The 20,960-nt window shown below is 42.5% G+C and overlaps 1 protein-coding gene across 3 annotated transcripts in view; it reads right to left on the bottom strand.

The window, feature by feature from the left end:
• The window catches only part of SCLT1 (sodium channel and clathrin linker 1), a 145,802-nt gene that overhangs the window by 103,295 nt on the left and 21,547 nt on the right, over window positions 1-20,960 (bottom strand). For all 3 annotated transcript variants that reach the window (XM_030191734.1, XM_030191737.1, XM_030191735.1), the window contains 3 exons: window positions 14,449-14,504; window positions 10,535-10,670; window positions 5,368-5,490 (listed from right to left, as the gene is read on the bottom strand). In XM_030191734.1, coding sequence (XP_030047594.1) covers window positions 5,368-5,490; window positions 10,535-10,670; window positions 14,449-14,504 — 315 coding nt within the window. The remainder of the gene's footprint in view (window positions 1-5,367; window positions 5,491-10,534; window positions 10,671-14,448; window positions 14,505-20,960) is intronic.

The raw sequence follows: 20,960 nt of genomic DNA, 5'->3' as shown, positions 1-20,960 counted from the left end.
CAACTTTGAATAACTTTGTGTCATCAGCAAATTTAATTATCTCACTAGTTACTTCCATCTCTAGATCATTTATAAATATGTTAAAAAGCAGCGGTCCCAGCACAGACCCCTAGGAAACCCTTCTCTACTGAGAATACTGACCATAGGAGCCAGCTTTTCAAAATTATTGGGGGTGCTAAACCCAATTGAAATAACTCCTCCCAGGATGAATACATGGAATTTTCTCAATATTGGGGGTGCTCAAGCACCCACAGAGCCGGCTCCTGTGCCGACCATTTAACCCTACTCTTTGTTTTCTATCTTTTAACCAGTTTTTTAGTCTACAATAGAACTCTACCTCCTATCCCATGACTTTCCAATTTCCGCTGGAGTCTTTTGTGAGGTAATCTGTCAAATGCCTTTTGAAAATCCAGATACACAATATCAACCGGCTCACCTTTATCCACGTTTGTTCATCCCTTCAAAGAAATGTAATAGATCTGTGAGGAAAGATTTCCCTTCACTAAATCCATGTTGGCTTTGCCTCATTAATCCATGCTTTTGATATGCTCTTTAATTTTGTTCTTTATAATAGTCTCTACCATTTTGCCCGGCACCAATGTCAGGCTCACCGGTCTATAATTTCCCAGATCACCTCTGGAACTTAAAAAAAAAAAAAATCGGCATTACATTGGCCACCCTCCAATCTTCCGGTACCATGCTTGATTTTAAAGATAAATTACATATTACGAACACTAGTTCTGCAAGTTCTTTTTTCAATTCTATCAGTACTCTAGGATGAATACCATCCGATCCAGGTGATTTGCTACTCTTCAATTTGTCAAATTGCCCCATTACATCTTCCAGGTTTAAAGAGATTTCATTTAGTTTATCTGACTCGTCAGCTTTGAATACCATTTCTGGCATCAGAATCTCTCCCAAATCTTCCTCGGTGAAGACCGAAGCAAAGAATTAATTTAATCTCTCCGCTATGGCTTTGTCTTCCCCAAGTGCTCCTTTTACCCCTCGGTTATCTAGCGGTCCAACTGATTCTTTTGCCTTCTTCTTGCTTTTAATATACCTAAAAAAGTTTTTACTATGTGTACTAGTGTCAAGTGAGGTCTTTTAGAAGAAGGGAGATCCACTCTCTTGGATTCTTGTCTCTTAAGCAGTTGCCCAAGAACAGACCCTGACCTTTTCTTTAATAAAAATCTTTAATAAATAGGCTTTGTGCAAAAGTAATATAATTCTGGAGAAAAACTAGATTCCCAGTACCGGTGCACCTTCAAGAGCACTTGACATGCTGAGGACTGGAGACACCAGACTCTCCACATTCTCCTCTGCTAACTGCACTATGGCTGAACTTCCCACCAAAATCCGGTTGCTGTCAGTCTCAGAAACAGACAGAGCTTCTCAGGCCTTTTGCATTCCTTTCAGTTTACTTCTGCTGCTGCCATTAATAAGGAAGGATCATCTGACTGCTCAAGGCTGTACATGCGGCACTTCCAACTGATAAAGCAGCAGGACAAAGTCGGGGGAAAGGGTTCCCCCATCCATGAAGTCCTGAGAACCTTGCTCTCGTGTCAGCCAACAACGAGGGACCGGACCCAGCAGGATCAGAAAACTCCCCAGACATTTGCCATAAAGCAGTGAACATAGCCTTGGGTGCTGTCTCATCGGCCTGCGTGAGAGGAGAGTGCACGGGGGAATCTCCCATGGGGGAAACTGCTAGGCCGTCCGATGGAACCGCAGTGTCCCCTGCAGCTGGATTTGCACATCCCTCACACAAAGAGGCCGGATGCTGCCTGCTGCTTCCCACAGCGGGAGCTGTGCTTCATGGTCTCTGAAGCCATAAAACTGCTGAACTGTGACGGCAGGAAAAACTCAAAGGGAACTTACCCCTCTGCCTTGCTTCACTCCGCAACCACAAACTGCCTGAAGCATTTCCCGGCAGCCAGCAGTCAGTTCCTACCCCACAGCCTTATCTGCACCCTTCTCCTCCACGGCTAACTCTAGACTCTGTTCCTTTTATCTTGCTGCACCATATGCCTGGAATAGACTTCCTGAGCCGGTACGTCAAGCTCCATCTCTGGCCGTCTTCAAATCTAAGCTAAAAGCCCACCTTTTTGATGCTGCTTTTAACTCCTAACCCTTATTCACTTATTCAGAACCCTTATTTTATCATCCTCACTTTAATATTCCCTTATCTCTTGTTTGTTCTGTCTGTCCTAATTAGATTGTAAGCTCTGTCGAGCAGGGACTGTCTCTTTATGTTCAAGTGTACAGTGCTGCGTACGTCTAGTAGCGCTTTAGAAATGATAAGTAGTAGTAGTAGCCTCCCTGCACTCCTTATCTCAACTTTTTTTTTTCCTTGTTCCACAATAGACTTACTATCTAAATGAATAAAAATGGCCTTTTTTGTGGAACTGAGGCAGAATCAGAGGCTAACTGGCAGGACAGGGGCAGGGAGAACCCCATGGTGGGCGAGGGACCTGGCATGATCAGATATGCCCCCTAAAGCTGGCACCTCACAGCCAGAACACCCCCACGCGTGACTGACTAGGCAATCTAGAACAGGAGAACCCTGAAACAGAAGAACCCAGGAGCTAGAAGAAGTCCGCCCATCTGCCTGCTGGAGATACAGATATACTGACTTTCTGTTGAGCTACTTGTCCTATACCACTGTATTCAAGTCAGTGATCTCTATCTCCACCTGCTGGGAGATGGGCACAACCCACTAGTCTGTGGATTCATTTGCTGCTGAGGATAAGGAAATCGGAGATAAAGTGACTTGTCCAAAGTTATAAGGAATGTCATAAAGAGTCACTGAAGAAGGTAGGGTTTGAATTCTGGTATTCCAAGTTATCAACCTACTGCTCTAAATAGTAGGTCACTCCTCACAGACATTCAGATACAGGACATGGTTGTGTACAAAATTATGTCAGTAAAGTATTTTTTGGTATGTGTGGATGCCAATATAAATCATGTTGATTAGTTATGTTTCCCAGTCAGAAACTCCAAAAGACTCTTGATAAGATATAATACAGCCAGAGATCCCCCCACTGGAATGGTGGAGGGATGAGCCGTAGAGCCCAGGCTACTAGAAACATTGGCCAAGTCAAAACTCTGATGGTTGGCATAACTGGGAGCTTACTGGAAAAGTTTGGCCTAGTTTTTAAGCCTGAACTGAGACCTGAACAGCCAGAGTTGGAAAAGAAAGGGCAAAGAAGTGTGAAAACAAAATGGAATCAGAAAACAAAATGGAAACTTTGAAGTGCCAGTTATAGAGTGGAATTACCCAATCTCAGTTAGAAAAAAAGTGTTTATCTGAAAAACATCATGACAGGTGCAGGAGTGGGGAAATTTTCTGATGAAATAGGGGTGGTACCAGAGATTGTGGTTTAACAACTTTGGGATAAACAACTTGGCCATTAGAATTAATGAAAATGCATTAGTTTTCAATGAACTCAAACGTGTATATAAAGAAGGTAAAATTGGGTGGAGTTTGGAGCCTGTCCAGATTCCTCCCGAGATACTGCCCGTTTGATCTCCGAAATCAGATTTATGTGCCTGATTGCCTTGTACTGTGTTGGTAAGAATCAATAAACTTTATCTATCTCTATATCACCTGTCCTCTCTCCTCCTTGAATCAGGACTAGCAGAATGCTTACTTTTTTTAATCCAAATTAGGTATGGATAGGATATTTATTCACCTACTGATATTCATGGATATCAGGAGTCAGATAAGAGAGGTCATGATTAATCAATATATTCTCAGCCTTCTGGAGGACTCCCCTCGTCCGTTTGGACTTGTGTCCACCATGGGAGAGGGGCACTTCTTCCCGGGATAGAGGGGATAGGAAAAACACTCTGTACTTGACAAATAAGGAGGAACATATAGTTTTCTGTTTGTCTGTAAAAGATATCAGAAAAGGGATGATGTGAAAAGGACAAGAAAAAAATCCACTGGGAGGAGCTACTCAGATGCTAAACAAAATGACCAGGGCAAGCATTGCTCTTCTCACCCCATTCAGACTTGCATGACTGCAGACTCACCAGCTGCCTTAAATTGGAGGCATACTGCTTCTCTTAGTCTTGGCATCCAGGAAGGCTGACCTGTTTGCCCACCCCTTGCAACAGCCTTGGTGCTATTCATTCTACTTGTTCAATGCACACCCCTCCTTCCCCAGGTGATCACCTGTGTCACCGCCTTCCTAGATCAGCCATTCCCAACCCAGTCCCATCAGGTTTTCAGGATATCCACAATGAATATGCAATTCATCATAAATTTTATTACAAATCCATAAATAACATACATTCACACATCACCTCACATATTCCTAGAAGCTGACTGTTGATAATAATTCCCACCCTTATACAAATGGCATCAGTCCATGACACGGTAGTCTCTCCGCATCAACTGAAATCTAAATATCCCAATAGTTCACAAGTTCTTAACAATCGCCTTGTCCAGGCTTCAAGTCCAAAGAATGGTATGTGCTTCAAAATGTTCTCACATTTGAGGCAACTATCCACTAATTCTTCTCAACAAGACGCCATTACAGGGTCAAAACTCCAGAGGTAACCAACCCCACTGCGACTGATGCCATTTGTATAAGGGTGGGAATTATTATTAACAATCAGCTTCGAGGAATATGTGAGGTGATGTGTGAATGTATGTTATTTATGGATTTGTAATAAAATTTATGATTTATGATGAATGTTATTTGGAATCAATAATTAGTGTGATAAGTGAGCAGATGATACAGTAGTACTAACTATAAAATCTGCTTTAACCCATGTATGGATATTAATTAACAATGAATATGCATAAGATTGATGTGCATGTACTGCCTCACTTGCAGGCAAATCTAACTATGAATATTCATTGTGGATATCCTGAAAACCTGATGGGACCAGGTGTGCCCAGAGGACTGGGATAGGAATGGCTGTCCCAGATGTTACTTACATACTCACTAACACAGCCAAGGTACAGCAATTTCTCCAAGAAAAGAAATACATTTCTGGCATTTCAAACAAGAAGAGGGTCTCCTCCCAATTCCTCACTTTAGTAGTGTGATAAGTGTAACCTTTCCTTCCTGAATATAAACGAAATCTAAAATTAATTTGTGGCCTAGTGGTTAGAGCACCGGTCTTGCAATCCAGAGGTGGCCGGTTCAAATCCCACTGCTGCTCCTTGTGATCTTGGGCAAGTCACTTAACCTTCCACTGCCTCAGGTACAAACTTAGATTGTGAGCCCTCCTGGGACAGAGAAATATCCAGTGTACCTGAATGTAACTCACCTTGAGCTACCACTGAAAAAGGTGTGAGCAAAATCTAAATAAATAAATAAAATAAAAAAAGTCTAAGAGCAACCAGACGATTACTTTTTGCTTTTGCCTCTCAAACACATGAATTTGTGCCTCGGTCATGTGTTCCTGGTACAGCTGTTGAAGTCGATCCAGTTCCTCAGCAACCGTCTGCCAGAGTTCCAGCGCATGCTCCTTTTCCTAAGAAATAAAACAGAAACTGGTTGAAAGATTCCTTTACTTTCCAAGGTAGCAAACTACTTTCAAAGTTCTACGGGGTAAACGGTGGAATAATGTCTGACACAAGAAATTGGTAAGAAATTACCATTTCAGATCTTAATTGTTGATATACATTATTGGGATTTTTTATTTATTAATTAGCCACTGGGTAGTGGTGATATAGGTGAACAATGATGAGAGATAAACTAAGAATAAGGACTTCCAGATAGACCTGTCCTGATTCAAGTTCCCTTGTCACACATCAGTAGTGGGCCCGATGTTGAAAGGATTTATTCTTCTAACTTTCCCCCTGTTTACTAAGCTGCGCTAGCATGCTGTGTGCTAATGCCGACCCAGCTCATATTCTTTGAATGGGATGTGTCGGTACTGCTGCACGGCTTAGTAAACGCGGGGTGGGGAGGTGAGAGTTATACTCATAAACTGGCCTCTTTGAAAATTTGCTACAGCCGAATGCATAATATTTTTTACTTTAATTTTTATTAAAATTTCACTAAAAACTCTTCAAGTTATTTGACACATATCGCAAAATTTTCAAAAGAGAAATCTATGCAGTTTACATTATTGAAAATAATTAGGAGATGAAAAGGGGATGACACAAAGTAACACCACAAAATAGAACACAAGAGGGAAGCGGGGGAAGGAAAGATTACATCCAACTTCTCCTTCATAGGCAGCCAACTATGGAATGCCCTACCCAGATCCCTTCGTTCAATCAACAATTATCTACCCTTCCGGAAATCGCTGAAAACTCATCTATTCAAGCAAGCATACCCAAATGATCTAACCTAATCTTATGTACCCTTTACCCAACACTTAATCACTCGACAACGACCATGACTTGACAACATCTTCCATCAACTCCCCCTATGCTAACCCTCAAACTATTCCCTCCGGCCACTCCCACCCCCTTATCCCTTGCTCATTTCAACCTTCCCCCTCTTGCCTCTTCTACCCCCTTCTTACTTGCCCATCCCACCTATCTGCATATCTCCATCATTATTCTGTTATACCACAGTTTGTACTCTCTCTGCAATACCTTGTATTTATTTTATTTATTTATTTATTGCATTTGTATCCCACATTTTCCCACCTCTTTGCGGGTTCAGTGTGGCTTACAATAAGATATGAATAATGGAAATACAATTGTACAACTTGGTTATGGGTTACATTGTACAGGTTATGCGAGACCATCGAAGTATCGTTAGGAATATAACAATGGGACATCAACATTGAAACATTGGAAGGAGACAATGGGAAGCTTAAAGGGCAGTAATAAAACACAAAGACATATGGTGTACATATTTCAGAGAGTACATGTATGGGTGATGTGGAATTAAGGGGGATGAGGGTCAGAAGTGGTTGTATGATGCATTGATGAATAGTGAGTGTGGACTCTATGTGTTTTGGCTCTTTCCGTAGATTGTTTCAAACAGGTGGGTCTTCAATGATTTGCGGAAGGAAGCTTGTTCGTGAATCGTTCTTAGGTTGCGCGGCAGTGTATTCCAAAGCTGCGTGCTCATGTGAGAAAAGGTTGACGCGTGTAGCATCTTGTATTTCACGCCCTTGCAATTAGGGAAGTGGAGGTTGAGGTATGTTCGGGTTGATCTTTTAGCATTTCTGGGTGGTAGGTCTATCAGCTCGGACATGTAGGCTGGGGCTTCACCGTGAATGATCTTGTGGACTAATGTGCATACCTTAAAAGTGACGCGTTCCTTAAGTGGAAGCCAGTGTAGTTTCTCTCGTAGTGGTGTTGCTCTTTCATATTTTGGTTTTCCGAAGATCAGTCTGGCTGCTGTGTTCTGGGCTGTTTGAAGTTTCCTCAGTATTTGCTCTTTGCAGCCTGCGTATAGCGAGTTGCAATAGTCCAGATGGCTGAGGACGAGGGATTGCACTAGGTTGCGAAAGACGAATCTTGGGAAGAATGGTCTTATCCTTTTCAATTTCCACATGTAACCCCTATTACTATGTAAGCCGCACCGAACCTGCCTCAAGTGGGAAAGTGTGAGGTACAAATGTAACAAATAAATAATAAATAAATAAATAAATAAATAAATAAATAAATAAATTGTTCAGAAAGTGGGGAAAAAACTAGGGAAGGAAAGAACATGTGGAAGCTTGGTGCTGTCTATTCACATGGCAAGGTCAGGAGCACAGGATGAAGGCCCCAAGTCAGGTATCTATAGAAGGAAAACCCAGGGTGAAATAATAAGCTTTTAACTGGGACTTAAAATTCTGAAAGGATTCTTATATTGGAGAAGGATGTTTCACAGTGTGGGAGAAACCACACTGAAGCAGGAGCTCCTGTTGACGTTTAGAAAAACCTGACGGAAAGAAGACCCTGATTAGCCGACTGAACTGATCTTGCGGGGGAACAGGGAATCAAAAGATCAGCTAAAAAGGAAGGCAGACCGGAAGACTGAATCTGATGTGACAGGATATTGAGCTTGAAAGGAATCTTGCATGCAACAGGAAGCATATGCTCAGCAATAAGAAGTGAAATATGATCATCTTTCTTATTATTATGAAGGAGGTTCACCGTAGCATTTTGTACCAGTTGCAAGTGGTTCAACTATGTGGGCAAACCTATGAGAACAGAATTGCAATAGTCAAGTTTGGTTAATATGAGTGAATGAAGATACATACGAAATTTAGGAGCATAAAAAGTGGGTAGCAACAAGAAAGATTTAGGGCAGGGAAAATAAAGTTATCAGCTTAAATCTGATTTTCAGCACTAGGCTCATAAATTAGGCTAATAAATCTAGGGAAACGCATGGCAGGCCTACATTTATGAGCATAACTTTTAAACTCCTAAATTAAGATGAATTTTCAGCTGAAAAGTTATGCTCCTAAGTCTGACTGAAAATAAGGAAGAGAAGTAGGAGACTAATTTAGGAGCACAGAATCTTCTGAATATTGGGCCCAATATCATGGAATGTGCATAGCAGGATGTGTGGGGATGAAAAATTAGCTACAGTTTCCTTAAGCACTGAGAGAAGAGGAAATGCTGAGTTCTACAGACATGCATTTTTAAGGAAAGTTATCTAGAAGGCCTGAATTTGGTCTGGTCTTCTCCTGTTACGTGTTCATATTAAGTAGTGAGAAAGCCAGTATAGAAAGTTTCTGAGGGGAACCCCCCCCCCCCCACTTTGCTTCCATATTAAGTAAGAAACCTCTGTTTTCATGCTAAGAATGAGGAAATTATCATTATTCATTTTAAGCAACAAAAAGACTGACAAACAGAAATACATGCACTGTTCAGAGCAGGTGTCTGGGTCCATACAAGAACCCTGTAAAATATAAAGCAGGAGCTTTCTTTTTAAAGTCCTACTGCTGACAAAGACTGGCAGTGTTGTAGAGGCAGGTAAAGACGGACATCTCGCTTCACTTTATGCTGGTTGGAAAGTGAAATATACTTTTAAAATATATGAATAAAATAATGATGAAACATACTGATCCAAAGCCTAGTCAAAAGTGACACTGAGTATAAGCCCTGGAGAATGTTTTGAGTCATATTACTCCATATGCAGGAGAGAAAACATGGGGGAAGGGGCAGAAAATATCTTCAGGATCATATCTAACACCACACATTTTGGCTTTCTTCCCCTAAAAGGATGGCAAGGAGAGAATATTATATCTTCGCCGAAAGTAAAGAGAGCACAGGGTGCCTCATAGGACCTTATGCTATGTGGCTATGTTCCTTCAGATAAGCAGGGGTTCTTAACTCAGTCCTCGGATTATACCTAGCCAGTCAGGTTTTCAGTATACCCACAATAAATACATATGAGATAGTGCATGCAAATGTATCTCATGCATATTCATTGAGGATATCCTGAAAACCTGACTAGCTGGGTGTGTCCTATGGACTGGATTGCGAACCTCTTTTTATAGAAAACCAGCTTCATTGGGTATATATGAACTTAACATTTAGGTAAGAGCGCTTATGCCTGCCATAGAGCTTGTGCCGAAGTGCTGCAGATACCTGCATAACTTAAAGCTTTCTATAAGTTGCAAGCATAAGTTTGAGTCCTGCTCAAGCTCTGCCCTTGTATACACCCCTCTTGCAAACTTGCACTATACAAGTTAAGCAGGTATTTACAGAATAGCGCTCATGCAGAATTTGGGGGAATTAACGCACACGTGTGTATAAACGCATTTTGCTAAACATTTACATTTGTAACTGGCACATAAACACTACTGCCTAAGTTATAGTATTACCCCAAAGAGAATATGACTGATATAACATACTAACTTTCCGCAACCTGATACAATCAATGGTATTAAGCCATGCTGACTGTTGCAATGGACTGTATGCAGGATGTCAAGAACTACTCATAAAGAAACTACAGACTGCTCAAAACACAGCAGCCAGGCTAATATTTGGTAAATCCCGATTCGAAAGGCGCCAAAACCCTACGAGAAAAACTGCATTGGCTCCCAATCAAAGAACGTATTACTTTCAAAATCTGCACCCTGGTCTGCAAGATTATCTATGGCGATGCCCCGAGTTATATGGCTGATCTCATAGACCTACCAACCAGAAACACAATTAGAACATCACGAACATACCTAAATCTTCACTACCCTAGCTGCAAGGGTCTCAAGAACAAATCAATTTACGGATCCAGCTTCTCCTATATAAGCACGCAACTATGGAACGCACTACCGAAAGCCATAAAGACAACGCAGGATCACCTCAACTTCCGGAAATCACTAAAGACCGATCTGTTTGAAAAGGCATACCCTACTGATCCAACTTAAGTAACCAAACTCAGCAACACAACGAAGCCATAACCTGCAATGAACAATATATAACTCTTCTCTTGATTCTCTAATGTTCTGTAACAACATCACTCTGTATTTGTTTCATCACCGGAGGTAGCTAACACCTCACGGTACTATGTAAGCCACATTGAGCCTGCAAAGAGGTGGGGAAATGTGGGATACAAATGCAACAAACAAACAAACAAATAAATATCTAAACTGTTATATCTGTGCTTTAACTTACTTGATTGGCCAGGTGTAACTGTTCCTGTAGACTTATAATCATCTGTTCTTCTGGATGTAGGTCACTCCCTACATCAGACCCAGCAGGAAGAGACTCCAACTGTTTCTCCACAAATTCTCTTAGCTGTCTATGCAGCCTGTGAAAGCAGACAGTAAAAAGTCAACATCTCTGCAGCAATAACTATACGACATAATGCCTTAATAGGAGCTCATTTTCAAAGCAGATGGACTCTTAAAAAAAACAACACTGTTTTATCTACTAAAAACATCCAAATTCTGATTTTGGAAAGTCAGAATTTGAACACATCACTGCAGTTTCTCCAAATAGCAATGTGGGTGTGATTCGCCAAGACTAGGGAGGGCCCAAAGCAGGAAATCCAACAGAGATTTTCAAATGGGAAGAAGCATCCTTATCTAAAAAGAAGGACTTTTTAAAAACTAATGTCGCTGCAGGCTGGTTGCACTTTAAACATTTATCATCAGCTCTCATTGACACTTTATAAACCTTACAGGGTGACACATTTAAGGGCATCAGGGTTTTACAGAAACATAGAAACATGACGGCAGATAAAGGCCGTATGATCCATCCAGTCTGCCCATCCTCTGTAACCCCCAATTCTTCCTGTTCCTAAGCGATCCCACATGCTTATCCCATGCCTTTTTAAATTCTGGAACAGTCCTCGACTCCACCACCTCCACCGGAAGGCCATTCCATGCCTCCACCACCCTTTCTGTGAAATAATACTTCCTTAGGTCACTCCTAAGCCTGTTCCCTCTTAACTTTGTCGTATGCCCCCTAATTCCAGAGCTCTCCTTCATTTGAAAAAGGCTCTCTTCCTGTACATAAATGACCTTGAGATATTTAAAAGTTTCTATCATGTCTTTCCCAGTGCAAAAACTATAAGGTGCCTGTGAATAGACAAATAAGCAGTTCTGCTTCACCAAAATTTGTAAGCCAAGATTCTATTTCTAAGCAAAGGATAATCAATCTCTTTAACCTGCTCTTGAAGTTACTTTTGATGAAATCACAGTGGCACCTGCTGCTGTGCATCAATACAAAGAGATTCCTTTAAGATGTTCCAATTTTTCCATCACCAAATGGTCTCGAGGGAGGGAAGAAACATAATGATGCAGAGCTGTCTGTATGCAAATAACTTTTTTAGGCATTAACTTGTATTCGGCATACTCCTCAACAGATGGTTTCATTTTCCCCTTCTCTGTGGTCACCTGCCATATATACAACAAACCCCGAGCAGACCAATGTTTAAAGATTGGGAAACTATGACCAGGGAGATATGGCAACAAGGGGTGAGCTCCTGGGGTCAAACCATTGCAACAGCATATCGAGTGCCAAGTCCGATGTAATAAAAATAGGACAACCGAGAGACACATCCTGAAGCTGGTCACAACGAGCAGATAAACACAGCTAATGTGCCTGGGTCAGACCAATGGTCTATCTAGCCCAGTATCCTGCTTCCAACAGTGGCCAATCCAGGTCACAAGTATATGGTAAAATCCCAAATAACAATATTCCATGCTACTGATCCCAGGAAGCTATCTTAATAGCAGACTATAGACTTTTCCTCCAGGAAGTTTTCCAAACCCAGATACACTAACCACTGTAACAACATACTCTGGCAACGAGTTCCAGAGATCAATTATTTGTTGAATGAAAAAATATTTCCTCCTATTTGTTTTAAAAGTATTTCCATGTCACTTTATTGAGTGTCCCCTAGTCTTTGTACTTTTTGAAGAGTAAAAAAACATCAATTCACTTTTACCTGTTCTACACCATCACCTCAATCACATCCCCCCTCAGCAGTCTCTTTTCCAAGCTGAAGAGTCCTAACCACTTTTGCCTTTCCTCATATGAGAGGTGTTCCATCCCCTTTATCATTTTGGTTGCTCTTCTTTGAACCGTCTATAATTCTGCTATATCTGTTTTTGAGAAATGGTGACCAGAATTGCATGCAGTACTCAAGGTGAGGTCGCACTGTGGAGCAATACAGATGCATTATAATATTCTTGGTTTACTGAGCCCGCAAATAGGTGGGAAAATGTGGGATACAAATGCAATAAATAAATAAATAAATAAAATAAAATAAAATATAGTTCCTAGCATCCTGTTTGCTTTTTTGGCTGCCACCGCACACTGGGCACAAGATTTCAGTCTACAATGACACCTAGATCTTTTTCTTGGGTGCTGACTACAAAGATGGACCCTGGCACCACGTAACCGTGATTTGGATTATTCTTCTCAATTTGCATTTGTTCACATTAAGTTTCATCTGCACTTGGATGCCCAGTCTTCCAATTTCCTAAGATCTTCTTACAATTTTTCATAGTTCATATGTGTTTTAACAACTTTGAATAATTTAATTGGCAGATAAAGACCTGTACAGTCCATCCAGTTTGCCCAACAAGATAAACTCATGTTATAAGGTATGATGTGATATTACATACGTATACATGATCTGGATTTGTCCTTGCCATTTTCAGGGCACAGACTGTAGAAGTCTGTCCGGCACTGGCCTTGTTCTCCAGTTACTGAAGCTGGATCTGTTCAGTCATGATCAGGGTACAGAACGCAGAAGTCTGCCAAGCACTGGCTTCGCTTCCCAATTCCTGGTGTTGCTATCTAATCACTGCTAAGCTCGTTTGATTCCACATCTTCTATATAGGATTCCTTTATGTTTATCCCATGCATTTTTGAATTCCGTCACTGTTATCCCTCATCCAGGGGAAAGCATTCTAGGTATCCATCACCCTCTTTGTGAAAAAGTACTTCCTGATATTATTCCTGAGTCGGCCCCATCCCCACAGCCCCCCACAACCTCAATTCATGTCCTCTAGTTCTACCAACTTCCCGTCTCTGGAAAAGTTTTGTTTGTAAATTAATACCTTTCAAATATTTGAATGTCTATAATATATCAACCCTGTCTTTCCTTTCCTCCAGGGTATACATGTTCAGGTCCTCTGGTCTCTCCTCATACATCTTGTGACGCAAACCCCATTCCATTTTGGTTGCTCTTCTCTAAACCGCTTCAAGTCTTTTTACGTCCTTAGCAAGATACTGCCTCTAAAACTGAGCATAATACTCTGTGGGGCCTCACCAATGACTTGTAAGGGGGCATCAACACCTCCTTTCTTCTGCTGGTTATACCCCTCTCTATGTAGGCTAGCATCCTTCTGGCCGTGGCCAACGCTTTCTCGCATTGTTTTGTCACCTTGAGATCCTCAGATACCATCACCCCAAGGTCTCTCTCCTGAGCTGTGCTTATCAATCTCTCTCCCCCTATTTGGTACATCTCCTTTGGATGTCTGCACCCCAAGAGCATAACTCTGCACTTCTTGGCATTACATTTTAACTGAACCAATACACAAGGTGAACTTAAATATATAACTGTACTAGTATCTAAGCGATCCCTTCTACCCAACACATATCCAGAAGACAATGACTCAGACTACATCTACCTCCAAATTTCCCTATGCTTTTCCCGTGCCCCATCCCCCTTCAGCCCCCTCTACCCCTCCTCCATTGCTCATCTACCCCCTGCTCATACCTCTCCTACTCCCTTCACCCTTCCCTGTCTCTACCTACCTATCTTTTTTATTATTCTGCTATAATTAACTTATATTTTCTCTATCAATACTCTGTAATCCATATTATTATGTAAGCCGCATTGAACCTGCCTTAAGTGGGAAAGCGCGGGGCACAAATATAATAATAAATAAATAAATAAATAAATAAATAAAGTGGACTAACGTTAAATCTACACTACTTTCTTCTTTAATACTATCAGGGTGTATGTTGACAATTATCACTGTATTTGCATGGAAATGTTTCTTGTAACATATTTCATTAAGTACAATAGTGAAGGGGAGGAAAGAGTGCAATCACCATGATGACCTTACTTTTCATTTTCATGGATGACGTCCTCAAGTTTTAGCCTCATCTCACCCATCTGTGTCTGCAACAGAAAAATAATGCCACCAGAATAATGTTAAAGAGGCAATATATATACTTATACAAATTCATATTTGTATCCATCCTTACACATTTTTCTTTAATTTATAGAGCAGGCAAACATAGTTAAGACAAATATATTAGGCCTGATATTCAGCCCGGCTGGCTAGTGTATAAAGCTAGTGGCACCAGTGCTATTTTATTAGTATACTAGTAAATGAGGCCCGTTTCTGACACAAATGCAACGGGCGCTAGCAACGTTTTTGTCAGAGTGTGTATGTTTGAGAGTGTGTGTGAGAGTGACTGTGTGTGTGTGAGAGAGAGTGAATGTGCTTGTAACAGAGTGAGACTGCTGGGTGCGAGTGTGTCTGCTGTTCCCTGCCCCCCCCCCCCCTGCAGCCACCCAGCGATTCTCCTCTCTCCCCTGCTCTCCCTGCAGCCACCCAGCGATTATTCTTTTTTTCTCCCCCCCCCCATATCCACCCAGGGATACTCTTATCTCCCCTGCCCCCCTCCTGCCACCCAGCGAGTCTTCTCTTTCCCCAGCTCCCCCCTCCAGCCACCCAGCAATTGTCCTCCGTCTCCTGCCCCCCCTCCAGCCACCCAGCGATTGTCCTCTTTCCCCTGCCCCCCCTCCAGCCACCCACCGATTGTCCTCTATCCCCTGCCCCCCCTCTAGCCACCCACCGATTCTCCATTTTCCCTTGCCCCCACTGATGCTTTTCTCTCCCTGGGCCGTGGCCCCCCTTCCAGGCACCCGGCGAATCTCCTGTCTCCCCTGCCCCATCGATTCGCCGCTGTGCACCCGCCCTCCCACCTGTGGTTGGTCAGCTGTTGTGTGTGACATGCGTAGGGTGAGCGATGCAATTCGGTGTCATTGCTCCGCCCTCGACGTCATCACGTTGTGACGCAAGGGCGGGGCAGACACTCATGGGCAAACAGCGATCTACTCAACTACACACTACTTCCGGCTTCTGGCTTCATTAGAATGTTGGAGGTGCTATCCGTTTAACTAGTGCTGGTGAACATACATCTGACAGGTGACAATACCATCTCTAACTGGATGCTTCCAATTAGGCGTCTGGAGGACATGTGGTAGGAGCCCATTCAATAAGGGAACATGGATGCCTAGTGTTCATTATAGAATACTAGTGTAACCGGCTATCAATTTGCTGAAAATGTAGGTGCCTGCACTTACAGCAGGCTTAAGTGCACAACCCCAAATGTGGCAGCAATCTGCATAACTTATAGTATTCTGTTAGATGCATGCACAAAATTATTATTATTTCATTTGTACCCCGCGCTTTCCCACACATGGCAGGCTCAATGCGGCTTACACAGTAACAATAAATATACAATTTGTAGTAAACGTAATAATAATAATGGGGTTAACGGATAAGTAAATTGAACATAGGAGGAATTAGGTGTAGAATTAATTTGAACATAGGGGGAATTAGGTGTAGAAGGAAATGGGCGTTAGGAGGTAGGCGTAGGAAGATGAAGAGGAAAAGATTAGGGATAGCAATAAGGATTAAGGAAAACATGGACAATATAAACACTCGTTGGTAAGAATCATGTGGGCACGCTTTAGTTAGTTGAATTGTTGGGTAGGCTTTCTTGAATAGATGGGGGCCCTGCCTCTGTAAGTCCTCCTTGTAAATACATGCTATGCAAATTAAGCAGATATTTGCAGAGTAGCGTTTAGGTGCCATACTAGCATTTAAGTGCATAGATGCTAGTATTGCAAATGTTTGGGAACATGTGAGCACCTAGGTTACAGAATTGCCCTTCACCCATTTTAAAGTTAAGCCTGCTATTTATCAGGTATAATTTTAAATGCATAATTTATATGTTTAGGGAAAATTCTATATATAGCGCCAAGAGTTAGGTGCCAAAAAGGTCAGCTCTAAGCCCATATTCTATAAAGGGCGCCCGACCTTTAGCTATTTATTTATATTATTTGATAACCTGCTTGATCTCAAAAATTCTTGGCAGCTTACAATATAATATTAGTTATAAAAGAAATATATCATTACATAAACAATATTTTAAAACACTTATAGAATACCCTATGAGGAAAGGCTAAAGCGGCCAGGGCTCTTCAGCTTGGAGAAAAAGTGGCTGAGGGGAAACATGATAGAGGTCTATAAAATAATGAGTGGAATTGAACGGGTAGATGTGAAGCGTCTGTTCACACTTTCCAAAAATACTAGGACTAGGGGATGGGACGACTTGGTTAGCTTAGCGGAGTTTAAAAAAGGTTTGGACGGCTTCCTAAAGGAAAAGTCCATAGACCGTTATTAAATGGACTTGGGGAAAATCCACTATTTCTGGGATAAGCAGAAAAGAACATAGTAACTGCCTATATATATATCCAGTGAACTGTGCATCCTGGGACACTCCAGCAATGAGCAACAAAAATGAAAAACATTAATCAGGCTAGCGTCCAATTGCATCTATAAATAGGAGCGTTTTTACTCCCAGTTCTGAAAGGGAGCCTCAACACAGATGGATGGGAAAAGCATCTCACAAGGATGGGCCTGTGACAAAGGTAATGCTTTCAGTACTACTACTACTACTATTTAACCTGACAAGCCTAAAGGATAGAAACAAAGAGAGTCCAGTATAATATTGCCCTGCTAAGCAAGAACATTGTATCTAACATAAATCGCGTTTCAAGGAACATGTACTTTTCTAAACATTCATTTGCCAATCTGACAATATATTTTGTTTCCGAAGGCTTTTTAATAGAAAATAAACATTTACGTGACTGTTTGAGCCCTGACAACTTTCGGACTGTTGTTCAAGCTTCTGTATTTCCATTGACTATTGTAATGGTCCATACAAACTTTGCAACAAAATATATTATCAGGTTAGCAAAGGAAATGTTAGAAAAGTTGTTTAGGGGTTGATTATTGCCTCTATGCGGATGATATACAGTTTTTTCTCCATTAGAAAATCTATTTCTGAGGCTTTTGAACTATTAAGATTATGCTTGAAAACCTTGAAAGCATGGCTGAGGCATTCCTGCTCTCTGTATCCATCTCCTCAATTGACATCACAAACAGAAGTGACCAACCACACGAGGTTTCTCGGCTTCAGAATGTTGGAGGTGCATTCTATTAAATAGGATTGGTCAGTTCCTTGAAGCACAGCCAGAGCTCAGCGTCCTGCACAGTAACGCTCAGACACCAGAGAGAGAGAGGGGGGGGGGGGGGGGGGCTGGCACCAGAGAGAGGGAGGGAGGGGGGGCATCTCTGTCACACACACTCTCTCTCTCACAGTCAATGTCTTTCTATCTCTCACTCTCACACACTCTATGTCTCACACTGTATCACATTCACTCTCTATGTGTCACACAGTCACTCACACACTTTCCTGGTCTCATACACTCAGTCTCACAGAGAGTCTGTCTCTCACACACACTCTCTCTCTCACACACACTGTATCTGTGTGAAACACACTCTCTCTCACACTGTGTCTCACATACGCACTTGCACACACTCATTCTCACACACACACTCTCTCTCTCACAAACACTCGCACCCAGACTCACTCTCTCTCTCACAAACACTCGCACATTCACTCTCTCTCTCACACACACTCTCTCAAACATACACACTACGAGGAAAACCTTGCTAGCGCCCGTTTCATTTGTGTCAGACACGGGCCTTTTTTACTAGTCAGCTAATAAACTTTGTTTGAATCTTACTAAAACTCAGATTCTATTTCTGTCTAGTACCATCAATGAAAATGTTCCAAGATCTTTTTTTTTTCATGGAGCTGATATTCCAATTTGGAGAGAGTTACATTACTTAGGGGTGACTCTAGACTCTACTCTTTCATTGAAGCCTCATTTAAAAGTGATTGTACAAAAAGTGCTCTTTAAATTAAAATTGTTGCAACATTTATGTGACCATGAGGGGCATAATCAAATGGGGCGCCCAAGTTTTCCTGAGGGCATTCTCGCAGGACGTCCTGGCAAAGGGTCAGGGAAACCCATATCGAAACAAGATGGCCATCCATCTTTTGTTTCGATAATACAGTTGGGGACGCCCAAATCTCCACATTTAGGTTGACCTTAGAGATAATCGTCCCTGATTTTCAGCGATAATGGAAACCGAGGACGCCCATCTCAGAAACGACCAAATCCAAGCCATTTGGTCATAGGAGAAGCCAGCACTCCTAGTGCACTGGTCCCCCTGAGATGCCAGGACACCAACCAGGCACCCTAGGGGGCACTGCAGTGGACTTCAGAAAAAGCTCCCAGGTGCATAGCTCCCTTACCTTGTGTGCTGATCCCCCCCAAAACCCACTCCCCACAACTGTACACCACTACCATAGCCCTTATGGATAAAGGGGGGCACCTAGATGTGAGTACAGTGGGTTTCTGGCGGGTTTTGGAGGGCTCACATTTACCACCACAAGTTTAACAGGTGGGGGGGGGGGGTTGGGCCTGGGTCCGCCTGCCTGAAGTGCACTGCAGTACCCACTAAAACTGCTCTAGGGACCTGCATAGTGCTGTGATGGAGCTGGGTATGACATTTGAGGCTGGCATAGAGGCTGGAAAAAATATTTAAAAAAAAAATTTTTAAGGGTGGGAAGGGGTTAGTGACCACTGGGGGAGTAGGGGGAGGTCATCCCCGATTTCCTCTGGTGGTCATCTGGTCATTTAGGGCACATTTTTGTGGCTTGGTTGTAAAAAAAAAAAAAAAAAAAAAAGGGCCAAGTAAAGTCGTCCAAGTGTTCGTCAGGGACATCCTTCTTTTCTCCATTATCGGCCGAAGACGCCCATGTGTTAAGCAGGCCCCAGTCCCGCCTTCGCTATGCTTCCGACACGCCCCCAGGAACTTTGGTCGTCCCCGCGACGGAAAGCAGTTGAGGGTGCCCAAAATCGGCTTTCGATTATGCCGATTTGGGCGACCCTGGGAGAAGGACGCCCATCTCTCGTTTTGTGTTGAAAGATGGGCGCCCTTCTCTTTCGAAAATGAGCCCACACATGAGCTTTGACAACTTTAGGAGTACTGTTCAAGCTTTTGTATTTCCAGTGTTTAATGGTCTTTCTCTTGGCAATCAAATCTCTAAAAAGATATAGTGGAATTCTTTTTAGGAAGGGATGGAGGAGTGGCATTGTATGTGAAAAAACAATAATAAAGCTGCTGAGATGCAGGGAATCTGAGGAAAAGAGGAAGCGATATGGGTTGCCCTGGAAAGAGAAAATGGAACTTGTATCTACATGGGTGTCATCTACAGATCTCCGGCACAAATGGGTAAACTGGACATTGATCTGATGGAAGATATCTATAAGCTGGACATGAAAGGGCAGAAGCTTTTGCTGGGAGATTTCAACTTGCCCGATGTGGATCTGAGCACTCTACCTTGTGATAGAGTCACATCCAGGATAGTTGGGTTAAGGCAGTTTCAGTCTGAAATACAAGTCCCAGAAGGTATTGCAGGCAAGGAGCCAGGGAGTGAGATGAAGAACCCGGACTGGACTCCTAGCTGCAATAGGGGAAGACATGGGTGTAAGTTGGCAGGACGTGTAGATTGACTGCCACTAGGGGGAGAGAGAGATAGGAAATCCTGTGTGCAGGAGCTCATCATTAGTCTAATGCTTAACTCAGCTGGTATGGGTGTGTGGGAAGCTAATGAAAGGAGAATGATTGGTTGTGAGAGCAGAAGCCAGGGATTGATTAGGCAGGTGGGAAGGAGTCCCAGAGAAGAGAGAAGCAGAGGGAGAGAAGAGGGTAGAGTGAAGCAGATGCAGGCTGAAAATCCTTGGGTAAGAGAGGTCCCTAAAGTATTGAATCTACCAGTGAAGCAGATGCAGGGTGGAATCGCAAGTCCCTAAAGTATGGGACCAATTATGAAGGTAAAGAGAGTAGAAGGTAGAAACCTCTGCTTTGTGATTTAACTGTGATGATGAACTGAATGAACTGCTTTTATTTGGAGTTGAACTACTGTTACTGTGCCCTGGATAAAGAGCCCAGACTGGAGCTGACTGTGAGCCTGTATTGAATCCTGATATGTGCTGATAGCCTACTGCTTAAAGGGGACTATTTGCCACACACTTTCAGGTGGCTTACATGTGCTTAAGATTGAAGGTGAATGCTGCTGTTGGAACTGTGTATCAGGTCTACTAGAAACCTGCATGGAATAAAGTCCTTAAGATTGAAGTTGCTGGTGGACATTTATTTCTTGATTGTACCAGGAGCCTGTGGCTGGAGGAGATTGTTCTATCCTTGGCTGCACCTTGAGGTACCTGTTTACAACCTGCAGAATCAGAAAAAAGCAGAGAGGTTGTGGATGCCTGCCAAAGTTCTCTGCTCAGACAAATGGTCATGGAACCCGCGAGGGAAAGGGCGACCCTGGATCTAGTGTTCACAAATGGAGAAAGCATTTCTAACGTCCGAAATCCGGGTGGGTGCCCACCTAGGCGATACTGATCATCACATGATAT

Source organism: Microcaecilia unicolor, chromosome 2 (genome assembly GCF_901765095.1).
Source record: "Microcaecilia unicolor chromosome 2, aMicUni1.1, whole genome shotgun sequence".
Taxonomy (NCBI): Eukaryota; Metazoa; Chordata; class Amphibia; order Gymnophiona; family Siphonopidae; genus Microcaecilia; species Microcaecilia unicolor.
This window is presented reverse-complemented; position numbering and strand designations above follow the sequence as displayed.